This window comes from Photinus pyralis, unplaced genomic scaffold (genome assembly GCF_008802855.1).
Source record: "Photinus pyralis isolate 1611_PpyrPB1 unplaced genomic scaffold, Ppyr1.3 Ppyr1.4_LG1, whole genome shotgun sequence".
Taxonomy (NCBI): Eukaryota; Metazoa; Arthropoda; class Insecta; order Coleoptera; family Lampyridae; genus Photinus; species Photinus pyralis.
In genome coordinates this window covers 43,573,435-43,598,847 of record NW_022170249.1, presented here as the reverse complement: position 1 = coordinate 43,598,847, position 25,413 = coordinate 43,573,435, and the positions used below count along the sequence as shown (strand labels likewise).

At 37.3% G+C, this 25,413-nt stretch overlaps 1 protein-coding gene across 4 annotated transcripts in view; it reads right to left on the bottom strand.

Annotated features, from left to right (window-relative positions):
* Nucleotides 1-1,897: 1,897 nt before the first annotated feature.
* Nucleotides 1,898-25,413, bottom strand: part of LOC116160406 (zinc finger SWIM domain-containing protein 4-like) — a 147,835-nt gene continuing 124,319 nt past the window's right edge. Inside the window, exons 2-14 of one of the 4 annotated variants that reach the window (XM_031473593.1) lie at nucleotides 21,971-22,082; nucleotides 19,083-19,210; nucleotides 11,259-11,551; nucleotides 10,903-11,214; nucleotides 10,588-10,847; nucleotides 10,402-10,538; nucleotides 9,976-10,350; nucleotides 8,046-8,230; nucleotides 7,561-7,963; nucleotides 7,344-7,507; nucleotides 6,810-7,295; nucleotides 4,026-4,578; nucleotides 1,898-3,284 (exon numbers count right to left, since the gene is read on the bottom strand). In XM_031473593.1, the coding sequence (XP_031329453.1) occupies nucleotides 4,069-4,578; nucleotides 6,810-7,295; nucleotides 7,344-7,507; nucleotides 7,561-7,963; nucleotides 8,046-8,230; nucleotides 9,976-10,350; nucleotides 10,402-10,538; nucleotides 10,588-10,847; nucleotides 10,903-11,214; nucleotides 11,259-11,551; nucleotides 19,083-19,210; nucleotides 21,971-22,082 (3,365 nt within the window). In that variant the 3' untranslated portion in view covers nucleotides 1,898-3,284; nucleotides 4,026-4,068. Of the gene's footprint in view, nucleotides 4,579-6,809; nucleotides 7,296-7,343; nucleotides 7,508-7,560; nucleotides 7,964-8,045; nucleotides 8,231-9,975; nucleotides 10,351-10,401; nucleotides 10,539-10,587; nucleotides 10,848-10,902; nucleotides 11,215-11,258; nucleotides 11,552-19,082; nucleotides 19,211-21,970; nucleotides 22,083-25,413 lie in introns of all 4 variants that reach the window. The other 3 variants (XM_031473594.1, XM_031473592.1, XM_031473595.1) reach the window with 3 other exon arrangements.

Genomic DNA, 25,413 nt, shown 5'->3' with positions numbered 1-25,413 from the left:
GTAGGTCATTTCATAGCCCATAATGACAGTGTAGCGATGCAATGTTGATTGTATAGCAACATGTGAAAAGAAGTCATAATGAGAATATTTCGTTCATTGCGATGCTCTGGGAGGGTGCCCCCTGATGCTGGCGGGGTTTCCATGTTGCATGACTATGATGGTGAAGCCACAGAAGAACAATTAACGAATTTTACGAATTATGCGATGTTTCCTCCACGCCCATCAATAGTTTTCAAATCGTTCAGACGTCGTGTACGTGCTGCATGCTCTCAACCATCCAGGCAGTCCATGATTCCAAACGTCTCGTCGCTGCCCTCCACGTCTGGCCCTTCTTGCAATGTGACTTTCGTAATTGGTCCCGACAGTGCATTAAGTGCCAAACATCAAAAATTGGTCGCCACGACGTTTCCTCATCGGAGAATACTCCACCACCTTAGGTGAACATACCTATCAACATAGCGGGTCCGGTTCCCAGTGTCGGTTCCTATCGCTATCTGCCGACAGCTGGTGATCGTTTCACTCGTTGATATGGCCTGACAAATGAAACGAATCACGACAGAGTCACTGAAACACGAAACTCCGCTCAAGATTACGACCGTTTGCGTCGTAGTTGTTCAAACCCCTTGGTTCCTGTATCATCTTTTCCACGATCTCGCACTACAAGCTACCATCTGTGTTCCAATGGAGTTATAAATGTTGGTACAGGCTACTGAAATACTACTATACTAATTACGAACGTAACATATCGATTTAGAATCCTATGTCAAACTACATCTTTCTTTTGGTGTTATTTTTTTTTATTATTCTGTGATGAGCGAGGTTTCACCCAAGGCTGATCCTACATACCACCTGGAGTGGCAAAATGTATATAGAACATCGGGCCCGTGTGGCGCAGTTCATTTGAAACTGGACTGTGCTGCTAAGGGTCCTTGGTTCGAATCCGGGTTCGGGAATGGATATTTGTAAATGTATAGTGGGTTGGGTGGGTAGAGTTATGTAGGTTATTTTAATCCAGGTAACTAGTTTGTATAACTCCCAATTGGGTAAGATAAGTTGCATAAAAAGCAATAAACGCACATTTGCGTTATGTATTCAGGTGAATTGCCTTCGCTATTCTACAGTATAGGTTTTGGTTCCTTTACTAGGAGTAGCCAGCCATATAGGGTAGGTTCTGAACCAGTTCAAGAATTATTTTTTTGTTAATTAATTACAAAACGAAAGCACAGCGCATGTGAAAATAACCTAATGCTTCACACATTAGGTTATTTTCACCATATGGACATTTTCAAACTTGGCAGTGATTCTGGTGACGTCATTGGGAAAAATGCGCCATCTGCGCGAACATGACGAATTTGCGTTACCTTGACTTATTGTACCATGGTACCACCAGAGCGGAATGACCTTGAGTTGATTAAAACTTTTCGCTAGAGAGAGCAACTTGTTACTTCATCTCGATCACCTCCTCAAGACCATGATCGTGATAACAGCCAGCAACATTTGAACTTGAACTGGCTTAACTTCCAAGGTCGCCTCTTCCCTATTTCCCAATGTCACCAAAACGGTAACATAAAATGATCTTTGAAATTCACCTCGATCTACTTCCCAATGTCATTATAGGAGTACGGTAGGGTTGAGCAACCTTTGATCGATAGCTTGATATACTTTCAAAGTTAACTTAATTTCCAAGGTCACCACCAGGCGATAGTGACCTTTGAGTTTCACCTCTATCTACTTCCCAAAGTCACCACCAGGCGAGCAACCTTGAACTGGTCCAGAATCAGGCCTATATGGCCTAGTTTCGCAACCCGATTCATTCATAAAGAGCACTCAAAAGTGAATGGTAATCATCTTCTGTGGATATACCTGCAACCCCAGAAAGCAAAGTAAAAATATATTATTTCGCATTACAAATATTTTTATTTATCATAAAAATAATCATAAATCATTCGTACACGCAGACAAATTGAATGCAATGATTGCAGTCTGTTGTTCAACAAACAATGAGCGAAGTTAATCTTGGCAATATATACAACGTCCTTCTCTACCAATTACACAAAACACAACACAACAACTAATAAAAAAGTAATTTTACCATACTGGAATGTGCCGATTTGGCGGAACCATTATATATATACATAATTAAAAATTATCACTTACAGTATTTGAAAACAACTCCTTTTTAACAGTAAAATTTAGTCACCAAATAGAAGAGATAAAACCAAATAAAAACAACTCATAAAATAACAGTAATTATGGTAAAATGTCTACATCACAGTTCAAAAAATATTAATTAATTAATAAACAAAGTATTTGCAGCGACATCAATCCTTACATTAATTACTTGTGTTACTTTACTTATTTCAACAATATTGCCATTTCTTTTCAATAAATAATTGTATAAAAATTGCGAAGAAACAAATTAATTCTACTTACATTTTTTTTGATATCGAGAGGCCAAACAACTTCTTACAACGCCTTGAAGATATACTGATTGAAATGATATAAGTTTGATTTTCAAGAGCTTCGGTACTCTTAATAAATAATTCAGTCAATAGCTCCAAAAGTCAACCAAAGCTACAATTTGAAACCACAAAGTTTATTGTAGCGTTGGTTGATAGCCGATCATTTCTAATAGATGAGGTGCAGAGGTAGCTTAAATGGAATACACAGCTGACATCGCACTATAGCTTGGTCGACTGCTACTTTTAAATATTATTTTGTACTTATCGATATATACTGTATATTATATAAATAACAGGAAGCATTTACCTTGTAGTCATGGCAAAAGTAGCTACTTTCTACAACGAAACCTTTTATTACAAATTCATTCCCAACCCAGATTGTATTTGGTAATTCGCAGCGATTTTTGGTTGTAGAAAAGTTAGCTCCTTGCCACTTGTTCAAGAGATGTTATGATTATCACTTATAATTTTAATAATTATTTACACAAATATACAAACAACAATCTTTGGTTAAACAAACATAAACAACTAATTGCAAATTTAAGACGAACCTAGTATAATATTTACAACCCATTTCTGCCAAACCCTTATAGAAAAACTAGGTGTTTTTCATATTATACGATATTCGTCATACCTATAATTAGCTAAATACATGAAAATAATACTAATATAACTGCCTAACGGCATGAGATCGCATATAGTACATACCTACATGTATATAAAATTTCACGAATCTAAGACCAACATATTCGATGCAGGAAATACCAAACATTTTTTTACGAATAGCTCAATTATGTCAGTCTAGACCTTCACTTGCCGAATCTAATTTTAAAAAAATCAGTCTATTATTAAAAAGATAATTAATAAAGCAGTCAAACTAAAGCGATAACTTTTCTCATTTACAGTATTGTCTGTTTGATTATTGGAAATGGAACAACTAGTATTTGTTTAAGTACGAAGTACAGTTTACTTCAAGTGAAGACAATCAATTTTTAATTAATCCTTATACAGTGTGTTGAATAGGTATTTGACTGAATCGCAAACAGTGAACCACAATTTTTTAAGGTAATTGTTCATGAGTACAACATCTCCAAATATTGGTATTAACATTGAAAGACAGTAGACGTTCGTGTAATTTAATTAAAAAAGGATTCACACAACAGCAAAAAAAAACAAGCTTAAACTGAAATGCAAATGTATGGTTCCCTGTTTATCTAACTTTGAAAAAGACACCATAGAATGAGCACATGAAGTAAAAATTTTGAGGGGCTAGATCAAGACATGGTAAAATAATTGTGAAAAACTAGTAAAAGCATACTCATTCAATGACAGCAATAAAGGGTAGTCCCAAATGTCTTAGAAATATCAATATTTTTTTGGAAACAAGAAAAATTACGAAGGAAAGCATTGATCTACCCTGTAAGATAACTACACACTGTATAAATGTGATTTATATGTATGGATTCCAAAGTTTTGCACCTAATTATTAATGATGATACATGCGTTCCCTCCCACTCAATTAGTTACGCGAAAATACTACAATAAATATATCACTTTACTTACTTTTATCTCTGTACAACTACAAAAACCACTTTTTCGAGTTATATCAGCCGAACCGTTCCTTCACGAGAAACATTAACTTTTTCTTTCCTTTATAGGCGACCTTCATATTTTCGATTAACTGAGAGAATTGCGCGTGACCATCGTGCGCCAATATAAAGGTATCCCTAGCTTTGGTTAAGAAGTCTATAAAATCACCGTAATGTCGAGGCGAGATATGTGTCAATCTTGAATGTGTGGTGTTGATGTAGGCTGCAACTGCGGCCTCTAGAAGTTGTCGGAGTGGAGGTCGATCGTATGATAAAGGTTTTATGGTGGCTGTACAACTCCTACTTCGGTGTGGATGAGTGTGATGTTTTCCATTGTCCAAAGGGGGCGGATGTGGGCACGATATGCCCGGCGCGGTCATGCTGCATCGGCGGAGAATGTCGGAGAGTACGGTTGCGCACTGGACGTTCTTTACTAACAGAGGAATCATGTTGGTTAATTCGCTCTTTCCTAAAGAATGGCTCAGGGCGCAAGCCCAATGGATGTCATTTATGGCTGGATGTGTGTCCTGAAAAAATCGTTTATGGTAAGATAATAGCTTTTTTATTGATGGATTTAGTGCAGTCGGTCTAATTATACAGTTTCTCGAAATTTGGGTAGTTTTTGAGGTACTTCTCGGTGTAGAAGAAGAAAATAATCTACCGGAGCAAGTGGTGCTAACTTAACCCAGAGGAACGTTCACAAATCAAGATCTGACAATTCTACTCATGATCTTAATCAACCTATAAAATAAGGTGTATACCACCAACTATGACAAGACCCATCTTACAAACCCAACTGCAAAGAGTCCGCTCATGAGCATCTCTGAATTGCTATTGGTTTTAACTTTAGGTCACAAAAAACAATTTACTACAATGCATTATGTATAGACCGGTACGCGTCAACTCGCCAAGGGCGACTCGCCACCGACTGACTCGCCAACGGGACAATCCGCCAACGGGACACCTCGCCACCGCGACAACTCGCCAATGCGACAACTCGCCAACGGACGACTCGCCATTGCGACAACTCGCCAACGAAATATTTTTCCCTGTTTAATGTGTCGTTCAAATAACGATGTGATTGTCAAATTTTCTGTTCAAGTAATAATTTTCAGAAGATGTCGTTATATCAAAATGCAGTAATAGAAGCAGGTATGGGTCCTCATTCAAATATTGACTACAATTTTTCGATAAACTTTTTTTTACAAAATTAGGGAAATTGACTATTGCATTTGTATGACAGGGAAAAATATTTCGTTGGCGAGTTGTCGCAGTGGCGAGTCGTCCGTTGGCGAGTTGTCGCATTGGCGAGTTGTCGCGGTGGCGAGTTGTCCCGTTGGCGAGTTGTCGCGTTGGCGAGTTGTCCCGTTGGCGAGTTGTCGCGTTGGAGAGTTGTCCCATTGGCTAGTCGGTTGGTGGCGAGTGGTCCGGTGGCGAGTCGCCCTTGGCGAGTTGACCGTATCCCGTATAGACTATCCGTGTTAAGCTGGACGCACTAGCAGAATGAGCGGTAGCTCGGCAAATTCAAATATACCCAATGGCTACGTTACTTGTAGAAATTCTACCCAATGGTGACTGAAAAACATGTACACGACGCTAGGCTTGCTTTGCTAGGAGACGGCTGCGCGCTATTGCTTTAGCTTAACGCGGGTCACTGAAATCACATATTTTCAATTGTCCGAAACCGTTTGCAGAACCATCTAGTGAAATTTCAGGAAATCGCCAAATTAAAAGTGTCATTAAAGTGCTATAATAATACTCTTAAAAGTAATTAAACACAATGGATGGCAAACTTTCTTATTTGGCGAGGTGTTGTATTTTACTAATAAGCGATAAATTTGGTATTGCAAATTTTATTGGGCAAGTTGAATTACGCTATGTCTTGGAAGAAAAACCCATACTTCGCCATTGTTTTTTGGTTGAATTTCGTTTCATTTAAGCTTCCAGTTATGTGTACAATAACATGTTAAAAATAAATTGGTGGGCAAATTTGTGGTTTCCGATTTAGGAGCTCTAATTTGGTTTCAGTTTACCAGTTTCTAAAAATATCCATGTAAAAGGTTGTTGAAACACTGTTTACTGTCGTAATTACGTATTTTTTGAGTAATGGATGGATCATTTCGTATGAAAACAATGGACATGGTCAGTGGAACAGAGGCCGCCCGCTATATCGCATACTGGGTGGAGACAGTTGGCAACCCTAACTCGGGTGATAGACACTTTTCCTCAAGGGGGAAGGGAGTACACTTCCACAATCTTGTGTCCCATTTTCGCAGATGGATCAAAAATCACACATCAAAGAAAAAGGGTCATGAGCTTAAAGGAACTGAACTTCAAAATGACCCAAACACTAGCTAAATTCTGTACTGTATCTTAAGCTGCATTGTTGGGGACAACATTGTAATGCAGGCATATTAAATTAAAAATCACACATAGACTTGTGCCTACACCTCCTAAAGAAATAAGAATCAGCAACTCGTGTGAGAATGTATTGAGACACAAGGCCAAATGGGAGTGTGATAAATTATGCTGGTTCAATCCTGAAGGGGTCTAGTCCTCAAAATGTATCCTGAGGTCCTTAATTTATAAAAAACGTATACCTATAGCAAATATTGAAAGAGGCAACAAGGAAGGCAGACATAAGCTGCTTTTGCACTGACGCACTGAACAAAAGGAAATAATTTCTAATTTTGAGAAAACAAGCCAGATTAAACTGTTTTTCAGACTCCACCAAATTTGAGAAACTGAATTCACTAACCTGATTGTAAGCAAGATGTACATTCTTCATTGCCAGCATTGCTAATTTATAAGCACGAGTGGGATACCCGCGATGTTCCATATACCTTGCGATCGTAAACAGTTGAGATGAGGTCATAATATGAGAGGCGGCATCGATTACGATTTGATAAGCCGTTTCGAAAGCCAACGCCTCATTTTCGCACAAGGTCAACGCATTCAAGGCACAATTTGGAGGGTCCTTGGTAGCACACTGCAGCGCCAATGTTCTTGCGCATCCGGACAGTTCTTCCTGTTGACTAAATGACAGATTCAAGCGCATCATCGTACTGTGCGACATTATGGTGGTAGCTACAGGACCGGTGGCTTCAGTAGCGGTGAAAAATTGGTACCAGTTTTGCATTAATGAGATTAGTGCGTCGACTCCGACCTCTGTAGCGCATGTAACTAACCAACGTACCATTTCGCGTCTTCTCCAGTTCAACGAAGACAATGTCATTCTCATAACCTAACGGTAGAGCGTTACTTACATCATTAATTAGACTCACGCACGTACCTGAAGACCTAACTCGAAAGCCACACTCAACAGTGTCGGATGCCGTGGGCCATTTTCTGGGGTAGCAAACCGAAAGGCATCCTGTGCAAGTTTAAATAAATGCGAGGAGCTATGAATATGCCTCTGACTGGATTCCAAGACAGTTCGTAAGCGCATCACTTCACCTGTAGAGAAAATAGAATAGTTACAATTCAAATTTGAAGTGACACACGCTCACCTTTTGCAGCACTAAGCATGGTTGAACTCAAAGCGCATTGTTGAGTTTCGATATGTCCCAAAGTAAACCATCGAGGTGATCTACTCATCATCAACGAACTCGATGCGTTACCCCCCATCGGATCATCAGAATCCTCATGCTCTTCCAGTAGAGGCAGTCGCATTGCTCTTAGCCCCACTTCGTATGCCAAATCAGGATAGTAATTCAACAGAGATAAAAATAGAAATCGTGCAAACGTATGCATAGGAACACTTTCGGGATGAATGCCTATCCCCAACCCGCTGGTGGGTCCACCCTCAAGCAACACTATCGCCTGTCGCCTCAGCACCGCTACCAAACTGTTATCCAAATCAATCTCTTGCAACTTCGCAATTAAACGGTCCTCCTGCTTACACGCCTTTTCCTGCAAATGAAATAATTGGGTTCTCTTTTACGAATGGTTGTTTAGCTAAAGGAGAGACATGATAAGAAGTTACTCAATGTACCTGTGCGTAAAGTCCGACGGGCATAAGACGCTGCTGGCCAAGACCAATTAAGGCAACTTCGAAAGCTAACGTTAGGTATGTTTCGGATCTATCGCGCGAACCAACTACTGGTACGTGATGATACCTGGGTCGTAAATTATTGTGCTGATCTTCTAGGCCTACCAAATCTAAAAATAAAAAACTACCTGAAAAATATATAAAAGCTGTAATAAAGTTCATGCACAAGGGATACTGTATGCATAATTCAGTGAAGTAACATTTAAATAAAAATATATCATCAAACGTTGGAAGGGTTTCAAACTTACAGCAGAATTGCATTAAACTTTCGCAATTCATTATTCAGTCACAAATGAACGCAGCAATAAGATATTAACGTCACCTTTTTCAACAGTTTTGCAATGACCCAGATTTACACACATCAAAAATTAGAATCTTTCTGGAATGCCCATTTTTGACATGGTAAAAATGTCCCTGTTACGGAACCAGAAAGAATTTCGATTTTCACAAAATGTGGTATTGGTAAGGTTTACAAGATGAAAATAATTAATATTGAATTTTAATTTTCAAAAAACCAGTTTAGGTTTGTTAAATTCATACTCAAAGTGAAGCCAGATTCTTTGGCATCCTGGTATAGAGGTGCTTCTATAACACCTTATTTTAGGGAAATTAAATTTTAATTATGGGCCAACATCTACATCTCCATCGAACAACTTTCTACTCTTAGGCTAGGGTCAGACGAACGTTTATCAATCGGACGTCGCGACGCGCGGTGTTTTTGTCACAGTCATACGAGCACTCAGTTGCAAACGTTACAGCGTTTTTCTTCAAATTTCGAATAGAATTTTTTTCAAACTTCGAATAGAATTTTCTTCAAATCCCAAGACGTCAAGTGAATTCCACTTGCGGACTTTTGGGGCGGAGGCAAGACGTGACTGTCAAACACCCTCATTTAAACCATTTTTGGCCACTTTATGTAATTTTTTTCCAGTGAAAACTACATCTGAACTGCCATTTGTTATTCCAACAACAATAAATGGTACCGTAAAATGAAAAACACAAGAGGCTTATTGCTGAAAAAATGCTCAGAACATCCGCAAGAGAACCTTTAGAGCAGAATGGGCGTCATCCCTCCACAATATATCTCAACCTGAGCCGAAATTGATGTGGCCAGACGTCTCTCCCTTGTTAATTCCCTCATATAAACAATCCCAAAATACTAAAATATATAGTTCATTTAAAAAAACAAATAATAAAGCTCCTACAGCCCTTCTGATGCTAACTTCTGATAACCTGATGACGATTATTGGAAAAGATAGGCACTATTGCCAAAACCGCCTAAATAACACACCTCGATTCCTAGTTACAGAATTATAAAATTACTTATTAATTGTTCTTATTTATGGAGTTGTGCTGTTAACTGTGAAATTTCTGCATTAACTTTGATTTTAAATACATTGTTTTCTCAGAATCAATTTCACACTCACGAATTCAAAATAATTTAATTAATAAAGATTAAAACTGCGCACTTTATGGTTATAATAATGTACCTATTTCACTTCTAATGAATAAATAACTAATACAAATGAGGAAAAGTTTTTTAGTATAGGTACCTAGGTAATTAATTGTACACATATTTTACAGCAAGCTGTGTGAAGCATTAACTTTAATAAGTCATTTTTGCCCAAGCACTTCAAAATAACGTGAATTATAAATAAGTAATAAATTCGCAATATCATCATATTCTGTCTCTGTGTGAAGGATTTTGAGTTTTCTTTGGGAAGTTATGTGCAGCAATACATTATTTTAAAATAAATTAAATGTGAAAGTAGTATGCTGTCCGATTTAATATCTTGGCATACTTCAGTCAATGTTATTTCTTTGAATATATGCATGTTCACAAGAAAATGTAACGGTCATTAAAAATACTTACCTAAATAAGTAGGCGTTCTAGGACGTTGATCTTCTGGAATAATAGAAGCATCCGCAAGTGTATCAAACAAAGTACCAATTGGATCAAGAGGATGCCCGACCCATCCATCTGAATTTGCAGGAGCATTAACCGAGGTTGTTAAACATGAACCTTGTCCATTGCACCTTGAAGTACAGGGTGATTGTTGCACATTTGAACCTTGACTACGAGTGTTGGTTGTGCTGCTAGTTTGTTGACTCTCATGCCATCGGCGTTGTGCTATTAACTGCTGCTGTTTCATTGTACGAACTACTGAAACTGCCAACCTCAGTGCAGCTTCTCTGTGACCATGTGACCTTAGAGAATCAACACGAGCGGCACACAAAGATAAGGTTTCTACAAAAAGATAAATACATAAGACATTAAAGTAAAGTGGTACAAGGATACCATGCCACAAAGGCTGCCCTTGAGAATTAAAACTACCGGAACTGGAACTGTCTGGAACATGTGAACAGTATGTATCACTAGATAAAATATTCTTTAAGTGCATATTTTCCCACGACATTCCAACCGCATCCAAAGCTCTGCAATATTCAATTACATTTTCTAAACAAAACAAAAACAGTACTTCACCTGTGGAATATTGTCCTTGGTAAAGCAGGTACAACGGATTTGGCATGGCCTCCCGATAACCTTAAGCGTTTACTGCTTCTGTGACTATACGAACTGGATTCCCCATCATCGTCATCAGAACTATCTGAAGAATCATAGAGGAGTCGATCCCTTCCCCTGTCTCTGTCTCGTTCGCGTTCTCGTCTATCTCTTCTCTCGCGATCAAGATATCTGTCTCTATCCCTATCATAATAATACCGATCTCTATCTCTATTTACAAACTAAAAATGATTTCAAGAATGAGTTTCTGCGAGAATAAATAGATGAATGACTTACAGAATCTCTCTGTGACGGATGGCCGGGTTGTTGCAGTCTGTAGTCGGGATCCTCAGGTGGGCAAACGTCTATTCTAGTCCATTTCTCCAGCATCGCCTTCCAATGTTGCTTCTCGTGAAGGGTGCTGTTTGGATTTAAAACAATACACACCCATAACGCACCTAATTGATCCCAAAGCTGCCTGCACTTATCAGTCATTGGTGTTCCTTGATTGCGCCACATCTGCAGTCGAGGATCGGAAAGGAACTGTTCCGTAATAAGCGTCAACATTCTCGCCCCATTTGAATCCTGCGCCCTGAGCATCTCTCTCACCTACAATGAAACAGTCATACACTGTGAGCTCACTTGTAACCTACCTTCGAAAATAGAGAGTTTAACTGCTTATTTGCGTTATAATAAGTTCCCTGCGAGAGGTACGATTTGACCTGTTCGCACACTTGCTCTTCGTCCAGATGCCAGGAGTGGTCATCGTCAGCGGAGGCTCCGGCAGTTGGATCCGGCGCGCCGGGAATTTGATTGATTTCCGATTTCTGCTGGAGAATTTCATCAGCTAACTTTTGAGCGGTAGGCAACACTTCGGTGTGATGTTCCGATATTAAATACTGTACAAATTTTTGAAGTTGCTGCCTATCCATTTGCAGTAAAGTTTCTGAAACGAAACGGTTCGATAGTAACGAGAGGTTAAATATACATTTTTCCAGGTAAATATTTATTTTCATCCTCATAATGTTATACATATTTTATATTTAAAATTAACATATACAAACTTCATGCCAAGATCCAATAATTCTAGAGATGAGGCAATCAATTAGCATACTTAAATAAGATTACCATTTGCAAATGCAACTGTAACTGTAATTTATATTTAGTCAACATGAAATGAAAAATGTATACATATGACCCCTGAATTTTAATCGTGTAGGTACTAGTGATCGTGGCCTAGTGATTAATATTGTATGAAGCATTCCATAATGCGGGATTTTTAATACGCATCACGTAAGAGAGAGTGCGTGAATTTGAGAGAAAATGTGTCTGTAATGTAATCATAAATTATTGGTCAAGCCCTATCAAAAGAACTACCCAGCAAGAGTTATATTTTGCGAAGAAATCGTTTCTCCATATCAAAAAAATCATTATTCTGACAAACTTCGGACACTTTGTTCTGTTTGTTTCAAACAGTCGTTTCATCATGATCATTAGTGGAAAATCAAGCGGTTAAAAATATCGACTTCTTTAACCTGCGCCAGCGCCAAGACACTTAAGAAATCTGCTTCAGTAATGTGTTTTTCCGAATTTTTTTTGAAACGAGATCCCAGCATTAAGAAGTAGTTCGATATAACTTTTGTCAAAAAACTTCCGAATGATGTTAAAAAATCTTCAATCTCGTCACTAATTGCTTCAGGGAAACAGAAAATACATCATTTACATTTGGCCAATTTGGTAATAAACAATCTTTTGTTTGTTGCCCAATTTTGTTGGAGAAACGGAAATAAGATCTACACTTTGTGCTCTTGTGTTCATCTATTTGGTGGTGCAAAATCTTATTTATGAACGCATTACAATTAAGTCCCATTACAAACTAAATAATTCTCATTTTTATTTAGATACATAGATAACTTCAAATTCTTCGAGAGTATACTTTTTTTATGACACTCTCCTGCTACTTTTTTCAATCCAACCTAATCTGGTGTGTGAGAAGACACAAAAAAATGAAAAAAAGGTTTTCGCCTTAAAGTAAGTACCTATAGCGCATTTTCCATGAATTGATCAGTACTTCCCGATCTATTTATGTGTACAAGTGAGAATAAAAGTTATGGTATAAATCGATGTATAAATAAGAAACTTAGCATTGACATTGGGCAGTTTGCGCATGCGCGCATCTGATTTTTACAATATGCAATATACTTGTCTTTACTAGAAACACCTATGGTTAAGATTTAAAAAATATATCTGCATAAATAAGAAAGATGACATTGCGCACTTTGCGCATGCACACTTTCAATCGTCAAGATTTGTCTTGGTTGAGGTGCCGATTGCTAAAAGAAAGATCTAAATATCTTGAAAGCTGTCGGAGTGGTTATGGCCTCGGACGCACAGACGGACGGATGAAGTGGCCATATAATAGCGCCTTCTAACATGAGTTGGAAAATGCCCCAAAAAACAAAACGCGAAGAGCATGGCAAGCAAAGGGATAGCGATAGAGCGTAAGAGTACGATTAACAACAATTGGTCTCTAGGACGTCTTTGGAGATCGACGGTCATTAGAGTTTCGGGAATGATATTATAACGCACCGCAAAAAAGAAAAAAAATCAAACAAAATATTTTTTGAATTAGCGAGGATTTTGTTTCACTGCATCATCCCAGTTGATCAACGTGCATATTGGTGACTCGCATTTGGCCGAGGTTCGTCAATGCCCTTTTAGAAAAGAAAAAGAAAGATGTGTACCACCACGTAATAGAGCATTTAAAAATTCACTGTTATTTGGATGCGCTCTTTGACGGCAAAATAATATCTTATAGATAAAGGCGAATTGTATCTGTTGTGTTGTATTCATTGTTGTTAATTACAAAGAGGAATTTAGATAGCGTATCTGGAAGCTCGAATTCATAGTTCAATATACTTGTGGAATTATTTGTTATAGGTACTCGTATTTACTTTACAGTTTAAAGGCAGGTTTTTCATTGACCAAAACTGGCCATGGCTTTAACTTGTCAAAGGTGATAAGTAAAAGGTAGAGGGCGGGGGCGCTTAATTGTACCGTTTGCTAGTATTTAAGAGATTACGTGTGAGAATTTTCCACTGTACCTATAATAAATTTATTCATGAAAGCATGCTTAAGTCATGAAATATAACCAATATTTAATGTTCGTCGATTTTATTTTCAGCGTGGAAAGGACTACGAGGGCAGAATTAACCGCACCGCCAAAAGTGAGTACGAAGAGCTTCTGAAAGGGAAGAGAGTAACCAAGACGGAGCTAGGAACAGACTTTACGCATGACAGAACTTATTATTTAAGTTTCCTTTTCAATCACATAAATGGGAAATATTGCAATTTAGGATCTTCGATGCAACGGCAAGATCAAGGAAATATTAGGCTCTTATGGTTATCAAACATCAGCCTATCACAATGAAATTTTCATAAAAGTGCAAAATCAAAGGAAACATTATTTTTAACGTGTATATTTTCTTTTCTTCAAAACGTGTATTTCCGTCAAAAAAGGTGGGAGGTCATTTGTTTTTCAGTGAGAAGGTAGATCTTTAGTTCTTACAATGTTATATTTTTAAGACATATAACCCTTGCTCTTTAACGCACTCCATACCAACCAGTGTGCGTTTTTCGTCAATTGCACTTTTCTATACCACACATTTAAAATTATATTTGAAAAATTTATTTCCCAAATGAAAGGGTGCGCAAATATTTTACTTGCACTATTCTCTTCGTTGTAATATTAAAGAAACAATAAAGTTAATTAAAAACCGGCTCTGTCACTTTAGAACTAAAACAATTTTTAGTCAAATGGAGTTCATTTTATCAAATTGTGTGAGTTACGAAAGAAGAGTTTGATCAAATTTGGACATCGACAATGCCGAACTTACACCCTCGGAGGAGCCAAATAGCGAATTGTAGTCTTTAACAATCTGCCAAAACGGAAATTAATAAGGGATCCTGCGTGCATTAAAAACACACGACGGAATGGACGAGAGAATTCAATAGGTGAGATTTTACAGATTGTTAAATTGTATTGTATATGTACTATAGTAGAAAATATTCTCTAATAATATTCGTTGACGACCCAAACAAGTAAATATAATTGAGATGAATTTGGTTTTTAGGCACCTCCACAATCTAGAATGGAGTAGAGTAGCGGCAGTAAGATAATTAATTAAACATAAAGGATAAATATTAATGGTTATACAGGAGTAAGCGATAACTTGCATTTAAAGGGGATGCTTCAGTGTAACATTAAAATTATTCATATCCCACTTGTGTTGGGTACATAGCGAAAACGGCCGAGGCTGGATGATCAATACGTGCCCCTTTGCAATCTCCTGTGTGGTATATAGCATTATATTACAGTTTTATGGCAAAACTTTATAGTTTTTGCCCTCAAGTCCCTTAGGTACTCCCACCGAAGAGAAAAAGTTAATATAAAATCGTTAGTAAGCCTAAGCGCAGGCTTGGCGCCCGTCGCGTTTTAAAGGTGTGGTTTAATAAATATTTAAATATCTAAATTGTCCTAGGAAGGGTTAGATCCATTCGAAAAATGGCTTTTCGATGAGGTTTCAAAAATTATTCATACACATACGCTACATTTTTACGAGAGCTTAAAGTGAACCTTATCTCTACCAGACGGGGGCTTAAAAAGTAGGCACTTCTTGAAAATGGACGATCATGTAATATTCTTACTTTATGGACTCACATGCTTTAATATTATTTTGTCTTACGCAAAAAGCATGTTTCGAACTCTCAAACTAAGTTTGTCGATTAATCCACCAATTATTTCTTTTCTTTACATCTTTAACACATTGCGGGGACTAGGAAATCGGGGTTAGCTCGCCTAGGTACGATAATTATACAAGTATAATTACGGAATTGTGTATTTTATAAAGGACACGAGAATAAGAGGGGATCCCAATTTATCTTCGTGTGCCCGTCTGTCTTGCGTAGGGTAGAACTTTCGTGTATATACCTATCCACTTGGGTATCTCAGTAGGTTGTACCTGGTACCATAATTTTTGGAATTAAGAATAAAAAAAGGCTTTAGGCTTAAAAGTTTCTTTCTGAAATCCTACTTTCTATCTGTATACCTTGATGTATACGATCGAGAAAGCAGAAGAGATCCAGATACAGCTTAATACTGTCGCTTGGATGAGTTCTGAACAAAACTGCTTCCGACTACAGTCAGACAGACAGACGGACAAACGATCTTATAGACTACTTGATATGCTCCCGCGGCTTCGTACGCGCATAAACATTACCCTCTGTCTTAATGCAGTTTTCCCCCTTCCAGTGAGAATTTCGGGAACAGCTTTCGGGGTACACCTTAACGCCTTCAAAGAAACCTACGTTCCAAGTGTCAAGTCTCTATCTTCCGCACTTTCGACTGTAAAACGTAAAATCCAGTTTTGTTCCAGTTCCTGTAGGAATTTCGGAAAATCCTCTGTTAGTGCTCCCCTACAATTCCCCCTAACCATGCCAAGCTTCATCTTTCTACGCCCGGTAGTTTCGGCTATGCGTTGTCTGTCTGTCAGTCAATATAAGGGAAGAGTATTATATACAGGGTGTTTCAAATAAGGTTGGATATTTTATCTGAAAAGAAACAAAAAGTCTTAATGAACAGAAATCCGAAAATTAGGTGTTTCAGAGAGATAGTTGAGTTCGCCATCTGCTATCTAGTCACCGTCTCGTTCTTGGTTCGGGAGATCAGTTTGGTTAACCCATTGGCATCATTTGGTACTTACACATATGCGATTTATCTCGCTTGTGCTTATTTCCGTTTCATTGCCGTACCTCAAATATAGTAGAGGTTGCTTAGTTCCTGGGATTGTTATCTTTGTTTTCGCCATCTTACTGTCATCTTCTTATTCAGCTGCACTTATTGGCTCCTACGTGATTTCCGATAGCAATTTTGATTTCGGTCATCATATTTACGACAAAATAGATTAGATGTCGGATAACTTGGAGAGTTGTTGCAAAAGTGATAAACAACTGGCGTAACGAGGTTATGACACAAACCAAAAAAAAACGACAAAGAAGTACCGGACTCAAACCGAGTCTGCTTAGTGGCGAGAAGAAGTGCTGGCAAACGGAAAACTAGATATGAGCAGAAAACGAATAAGCAGGAGGAACACAAACTCAGTTTACTCAGTCGTCTCAGTCCGACTAAGTAACGTAATTAAAATAAACACTAGAAACTAGAAAAAATCTGAGACCAATTGGTTGCCGTATGTAAAAGTTATGCACGTTTTACTTTCAAAAACAGCATCTCAGGAAATAATTCGTGAGGGGCCCCCCTTTTAGACAGCGAAATTTAATGGCCGTCTGGAACACCTTCAAGGTGTAGGCTACCTACAGCAAAAAATTCCAGGACTGTAGGACAATTCCCCTAGAAGTAGTTCAAAACGGCAGAAGTGGATCCGGACGGACGGACAAAACGCAAACAATAGCACATTTTTTTTAATTCTTAAAAAATGCGCTAAAAAGAAAAGGGAGGAATCAATAATAATAAAACTCGTAATAAAATAATGACATTCACCTAAGTTTAATAGAGATAGCAGAAGTCGAAAGGATACCAAGAAGGAAGGCGCCTGGACCAGATATGGGTTTCTCCCGGAGCTTATTTCTTACGCGGCCCGGAGACACCCGGCCTTTTTGGTAAGGCTTTCGAACAAGTTCTGATATCAGGAAATAACTCAGAAGAATGGAAAAACGCGGAAGTGGTAGTAATACGTAAAAAAGATCCAGACTCTGAGACCAATGTCTCTGATTAGTCATCTAGGGAAATTACTAGAAAGGTAATAATGGGAAGAAGAGATAGTCACCTAGCTTTACCCACGGAACTATCCGGCTTTAGAAGAAGGAGGGGTACTAAGGATGCCATTGCCAAAATAAACTCACTGACGCAAGAGGCACTAAAAGGAACACGGAGTGCTTGTCAAATGGGAGGTAAAAAAAAACGCATTGCGTTACCAACACAGATCATTATGGAAGAACTGACAAAAACCGATGTACAAACTGTGTATAGTTACTTTAACAAATAGAAAAATGCTTGCCATCCCAAGGAACTTACAGTAAATGGAGGAGTACCACAGGGCTCGGGTTTAGGATCAACACTGTGGAATATAGCATATGAAGGGGTCTTACGATACGATAACGATAAAAGAGACCAAAAAGTTTCTAAACAGAGCAGAAAATGAAATGCATATTTCAAAATGTACCAGTGGCGCACATAAAAAAGTTCAGGGGGAGAAAATGGAACATGACCCCTGAAAAAACAACACATTCTAGATTCTCACTACGTATGACCAATGATAAGCACTTCAATGTAACTTATATTTCAAATTTGAGCGAAATATCTCAACAACTGTAGGAGATAAACAAAGAACTTAAAAATCTTGAAATTTTAACACCCTCTCGGTAACAAAGCGTTTGCGGACCTATTTTTATATGAACTTTTCGTCATAAAATAAGCTAGGGAATTGCCCCTTTCATAACACCATATTTAAGAACACCCTGTATACTTCGTTTCTAGGAGTTTTTATAATACGACATTGACGTTATTGACAATAATACTGTAACCTCTTCTTAGGTGGATTTTTTGTTAATAAAATGAAAATACTTCGCCTAATATAGCACTTGAGTAAAACGTCTAAAACAGAATATTTATGGTTGATTTCGCAAAATGCTACCCCAGCATACATATTTGCTTGAGCTACCCAGAATCAGAATGCTTTAGTCTTCCAATACATCAAAGAGATTTACATTGTGGATACAGCTATAACGTAATCAATGGATTTTGCTCGCATCAAACAATTTTCTATCCACATATTTCTAAAATCGCATGCAACCAACGCTATTCGCACAAATATGGCTAATAGTTCATAATCAATTCAATGCTATGTGGATCTATAGTACTCCCACGTTTGTTTGGGCCATATTAACAAATAGCTGTTATTATTCAGCAGGTGATAACCGCTAAAGGCATGTGTAAATGACTTGTTAGTGGTTCCCCCATACCGGCGTCACCCCACATGTTTGATGCATATGTGCGTGTGGGACAGGTGACCTGATGCACATTATTCTTCGACCCAACTAAAAATTCCATTTAGCATCAGGGGTAAAGTGTTAATGCACCGACTACAAACAAGTGCGCGGTTTATTTTTGTAATTCACACGGGTCTCATGTTTTAAAAGTTACTTGTTTTTTTCTTCTAAGGCTAATTTTGTGAAAGGATCTATATAATGCCATGGTGGCAAATACGGACGATTGGAAAACGTTTATTTGCCATATTCTTAAAAAAAATTGATTGGGGTGTTATGTACCAATTTGATGGAAATCGCGTTACAGTTTTTGATAATCAATACCTCACAGGTCGAGATTGTTGCTGATGTGCTGATTGGAAAACGGTAGAATGAAAAATGTCACTGGTAACAAAGTAACACAAAGAAAATCTTACCTGATATAGGAACACGAAGTCGAACACTTTCGGCATTTCGAATTCGATACAGGGACAGTGCCACAACGTGTTGGCACCAAAATATATCTTTCGTCTCACAACTACACGTTACCGAAGTTATTTTACATCTGAAAGAAAAAGCAAGTTGTAATTAATACTGAATAAAATAAATAAAGTAAATCACCCCATTTTAAGGGTGCAAATATTAACGTTATAAGTAACGGGCGATCAAATGAGTTGCTACGAGTCACCTTTGGAATTGTTGTTTACATTGGAAATCGTACTTTGCTTGGAACTTCCAAAGGCGACTCGACAGCAACTCAATTTTGATCGCCCGTTATTTGATTCTATGAAAGTGTACAACGGCAAGCTGTGATCATAACCAAAAAAATCGCAATAGTTACCGTGATCACAAAGGCCAACTTCCGCCTATTTTCACGAAGGCCACTACGATCACAATGGACAACATGCACCTTTTTTAACAGTCACTATGACCACAATGGCCAACCACTTTTACAAATAAAGCTTAAGTTCAGTAAAATTCGCAAACTTTTTTTTAAATAATCCGAAGCATCTGGTATCTTGAATTGTTCTTGACTATTTATAAAGATTATGGCCTAGGGTCCTTACAATTTGAAGAAGCCCTACCAAAATGTGTGTATTAAAATATAGAGAAGTTTTGGTTTGATGGTAGTGTAGGAGAACGACATAGATGCCAGGTTGAATTTGTATTTACGAGGGCTTTGGAAAACAGGTCAAATCGCAATTAATCTAAAGTATCTAGTGCCTTAGCTTTGTAGAAGGTTGTCAAAAATCGTAGGTCAGCTTCGGCAATAGCTTCAGCTTAAGTGCTCGGAGAAAGGTTTTATTTCTTGGAAAGATATTTATTTTTGACCACTTTCTTCTTGCGTCTCTAAATGGTGCTGAAGTGCCTTCTGATGTTGTCTGCCAGTTTGAAGCTGTTGGGACCAAATTCTTTTGATGGCGTCGTTCCTCTTCCAGGTTTTTAAAAATATATGTTTGATAAGCATTGAGCATGATGAGGAGGTCCCTACCCTCAACAACTACTACAACTTTCGCGTGCTCCTGTGATACCTCAAGGGCCGTGACAACAATCACGTGGTCTGTAGAACTTATTCATCTACAACTTTTGTATAGACCAAAGTGGTTGATTGATAGTTGGGTTTTTAGAGGGTACGGCCAAAAAGCAGATGTTAAAACGAACCTTTTTCATAAATATTTCAAATTTGTTCAACTTCTTTGAGCACTAACACAGGAACGGGCCCAAAAAAATATTCGCCTGGTCTCATTCAACACAGAATTTATTGCCCTTGTTTTCGATATTGTGAGTCTTTTACAAGATATAATCGTAAGACCGCAAAAATACCCTTTTTGTAGATACATTTTTACCCCCACCGCTGAAGCACAATTGCCATTAAAACACTTTTTCTGTTCCTTTAGAACAGTGGCAACAACCGGGTATCTCGTTTTTGATTGGTTGCTGGTTCCGCTCGCCATAATGGGACTTGGACCGATTATCTTTAAGTATTTAAGTATAACAAAGAATTCAGTGAGACTTTCCTACCTAGTTCCATTACCACTTTCCAGATACATTTTATGAAAACTAATATTTTTTTAGCTGCAGAATAAGAAAAATACGCATAACAGAAGAAAATATGCTTCGTAATTAGCAGATAGATAAGGAAGGTCATTATTATTTACTTGTCATGCCTTCATAGTGCCGTTTATATGCTCTACACCATTTTTGAATAGTATTGCGAGACCAAGTGAGACGAGACGAGACTGAACCAGGCCGAAACGAAAGGTCTCGTCGCGACAACACTAACTGCTCTATAGTCAATATTGATTGAAAATTTAATTATGTAACAGACCGTGAAACAAACTGGTCGAGACTTGATTGTACGATGAGAATAAATCAGAGCTCATGCCATTTTATTAATATTCAGAACTGGTCAGAAGCCAAAAATAACTGAAATCATTAGTTTCTGTCTTTTAGTGGTGAAATATGGTGTTTGTTAAGTGTACACAGGTGTACTTAGATCCCAATCTCCTTGAACGTACTGTAGGTAGTTTTTTATGGTCGAAGTGAAAATGGAATTTTTAAAATCCTTAGACCAATAATAGAATAATCTTACCTTTCGTAAGAGGAAGTAAGTAAGAAGAATCATATAATTACGATTAAAAGTGCTAAAGTACAGTGAACGCTCCTGTATTTACTATTTATATAGATATTGCAGTACGGAAGAATCTACAGCTGAACCTCAGGTACCTGTAGAATGAATTGAAGTAGGTACTTAGTTATGGGTCAGTTTTCTACCTATAAGATTTCACTTGTATTAAAGATGACAGAGACGAGCAGTTTAAACAGCATATCAGCAAGAATCTATTCTAAGACGATACGCAGGAATAAAAAGAAATTTTTCAATGTAGATATCCTGAACAATTTTGGCAAATGCCAACAATATATTTTAGTTAGTGCAATGGAACGTTTCAATATTTAATCTATGTCTGTTGAGAATGGATAATTAATCTTCGAATATTTATTGATTCTTGTAAAACTCGCAATGGAGAAAAAAGTTGAGATTGAGTAAAGGAAGTTAAAATACATTTACACGGACATATCTCAGATCTTCTACTCTAAATTCCACTACATAAAAGTGTCAGAACATAAATTTTCAGAACATCAATGGCTTTAAAACTGATAGAATCTATCTTCAGAAAAAAAAGTTAAATTGTATTTTGTGAAACCGCCATTTGCTTTATGGCCCGTAAATATTAATAGAACTGTTAAATTTCGGAAGGTACATTGTTTCTACAATTCCAAGCGACAGTTGGGAAAAGAGGATGGGTGCGTTTATTTAACTCACCTGTCAAAACTAACTGAAACTTTAAATCTTTGAGGAGGCTCCGGTGCTCCACAGGGTAAAGTTGGAGGAGGCGATATGCGGCAGGCCGTCACCACTCCGCTCAGATGAAAGCCTGCAATAAAAGTAATAAATTAGCGTCGTTTTTTTTGCGATTTATCAAATAGCAAATAAATAACTTGGTATATGCAAATTGCGGTCAGAGGAAAATTATTCTATCGTAAAGGAACTAATGGCGAATGATTTGTGTTATCGGGGCCGTATTATATTAAAAAACTGTTTTTGGGACAATTTATGACTACAGAATTTCAGAATTTTCCGCAATTCTCATTAAAGTAATAAAATCAGACGCAGCTGCCTCTTTTTTACATCACAAGAGATTGTTTGATTCATTTCCACAGACTGTAAATAGTGTAGAGTGACCACTTGCGTAATGAAAATGAGTTCGCTAGATCATGTACTTTAGTCATAATTAAACCTATTTTAGTCAATTTATGATTAATTATACTAATTTGCAAACGTCTCCATTACGGTAAAATGTTGTACCTACAATGTGGGAAATTACTTCAACCTGCAACAAGAAGAAATTTCGCAAAATTTCTTCATTAACCGGAATTACTTGAAACTGAAGCTGTTGTTACCAGTTTTCATTTCTCACGATCTTTGACGTCTAACAAGAGCAACTTGAATAACTGGGGTTAGAGATCTCGTGGATGATGGATTGTTACATGACGCAATTTGGGTGTTAACGTTGACTGCACCAAATTAACTACCTGAACTGCGGGTACCATGGCAATCAAAACGTATGGTGAGTTGTTTCGCAAGCTGAAAAGAAGTAGGTATGTCGATTAATTTAAATGTTACACGTATACAGCTGCTCCTATTACCATTCATAATTAAAGCACACGAATTGGAAAACATAGTTTTCTCGCCAAAAACATTAATATTAATCACTCTGTCAATGTCGAAACTATTTTGCATTCAGTGTAATAGTATGTAATTAAAATAATTAGGTTACATAACGCAGAAATTCTACAATCATTTTTCTATCCGCTTTTCATTAAAGCAAATAGTACAACCCACACGTTCCATAGTAAACCCCTAACACAAACCTTCAAAATTGTAACCATTATCTGTTTGAGTATTATTTCACCATGTAGGTCAACAAAAAGGATACCTAAACATAAACGGTAGCTCCTGCAAGCATTTCCACATTACAACTTCTTTCAGAACAGGAGCATAATATTAGCTTTCAACAATGAAGTGCGTTTAGTCTTTTCTCTAACTAAATTGGTTCCAACTGTATAAGTACGACCAACTCTTTAAACTTACCACCTCTCTTTGCGGGCACCTTTTTCAGGCACTTCTAACGTGAGTAGGTGCGTACCAGAATTCATTTACCTGATGTTCCACAAACTTTCGGTATATATAAACACAGCATCATTAAAGTTTCATATTTCTGTCCTTTACAACCATCAATCAAACTTACGGGCGTACAAAAACCAGACGTGTCATTGTTTTTTTGAACCTGAGGACCATGCTGAACAAAACACCGAATGAAACAGGTCGATGGCTTTTACAATAAACGTCCGTCACAGCCAGCCGGACGAACAGACGAACCGATAGCCGGGCGGATATAGCATTTCTTTAAAATTTTGGTCATCCTTATAATAGTGTGAGCCGATCACTCCTCGAATTAGCTACCTTGGAAGCCTGGAAGATAGGCAACAAACTTTACAAAGCTATCCCATTGTGAATCAATCTATTACCATTTCTCATCTGTATAATTATTGATATTTCCTGAAATCATTTCTGTTATCTTCATCACAGCATCAACGTGAAGATTTGAATATCTCCTACTATTTAACCACTTCCAGATGACCAGATGATGATGATAGACCATAAAATCGATCTCAAATGTTGCAGTCCTACATCATTTTCATCCTCTTAGCCAAGAGTTCATATTTTTAAAAATGATATGGACTCGCGGAATTTTACAGAAAACTCATTACCTCATTCAAGTCTCTAATAAGATCAAACTGAAATAGAACCCTACAATATTGTTTGTATGGATGTGGGGGTAGGAAAATTACTTCTGATTGTACTAGATCCATTATAGTGCCGTGCGATAATAGAGATTCACTATCGATTATTCGATAATATCGATACTATCGGTTATTGATATTATGGATATTTCCGATTATCGATTTTGTTAATTGTCGATTATCGTTATATCGATATTTTATTCATATGAAAATGGTCACATCTGGTAAAAAGGGAAAATTCTTATAAACGGAGATCCGAATGGGACGAATTTTTTCACTATCTTTATGCATATCCCGATTAGGACTGCAAAAAATTATCTAATTTATAATTATTGATATATCAATTATTTTTCGCATCCCTAGTATCTATCCCATTCATGAGGAAACCAAAGCTAATTTAATGAAAATGAAAATATTAGATCCGATTGAAGAATGCAATGAGGTTTAATGTTGTTACACCACCCTCTGTGATAGTTAAGCTTCTTTCTACTACTACCTGGAGACCTGAAATGTAACCCACCCCCACCCCTACCACACAAAATTTGATGCGTTTGAATATTTTTTTGTTAAAATAATTTATCAAAGGTTGCAATCTTGTTTGGTCACCTGCTGCATGTCACCTTCTAAGGATTTCAAATGTCATATATCTGAATGGCCTGCAGTAGGTATGCTCTAGGTATGTAAATCATGTCAAAAACTAATAAATGATGGATGGCTGATAAAAGACGGTTTTATGAGAGCTTGTGGCCGTGTGACGACGGCAACTTGTCTTTGTCAATACAATCTTTTAATAATAAAATCTTCCACTTCAATTTACTCGCATAATGACGGCCATAAATAACTTACTACATTTTGTCTACAAAATATTGTTCGAATTATTCATTCATTCACATCTTTTTTAGAAGGAAGAGATAGTTATAAATTATTACACTGAAAATAGCCATAAAGCTTCCTGCCAAATCAGACAGTGATTCATATAACATATAAATTACAGGCAATGCACATGAAAATGAATAATTTGCTTTTATCATAGAACGACTACACGGGAATAAAATATGAATACCAGATCGATCTTATAGGGTTAACTAATGTTACACATGTATATATTACACATGCAAGATATTATTTTAAATTTTTTAAGGGAATAACGAAACACGTATTAATATGTAACCTGCCTACTACATTTTATACAACATGCGCATATTTCTGAAATAAAAATGCTATACATATTTGCTTTATTTTAGCCTATTGTTCGTATGTATTATGTGTTTGAATAAGATCTCATTAGAACAAAAGAGCGCTCGTATAATGTTTACGATTTACAACAATGAATCACTTTCCTTTTAATTAAAGCCAACTCGTTCCCACTCTCCTCAACGCCACCGCCCCTAGGAATACATA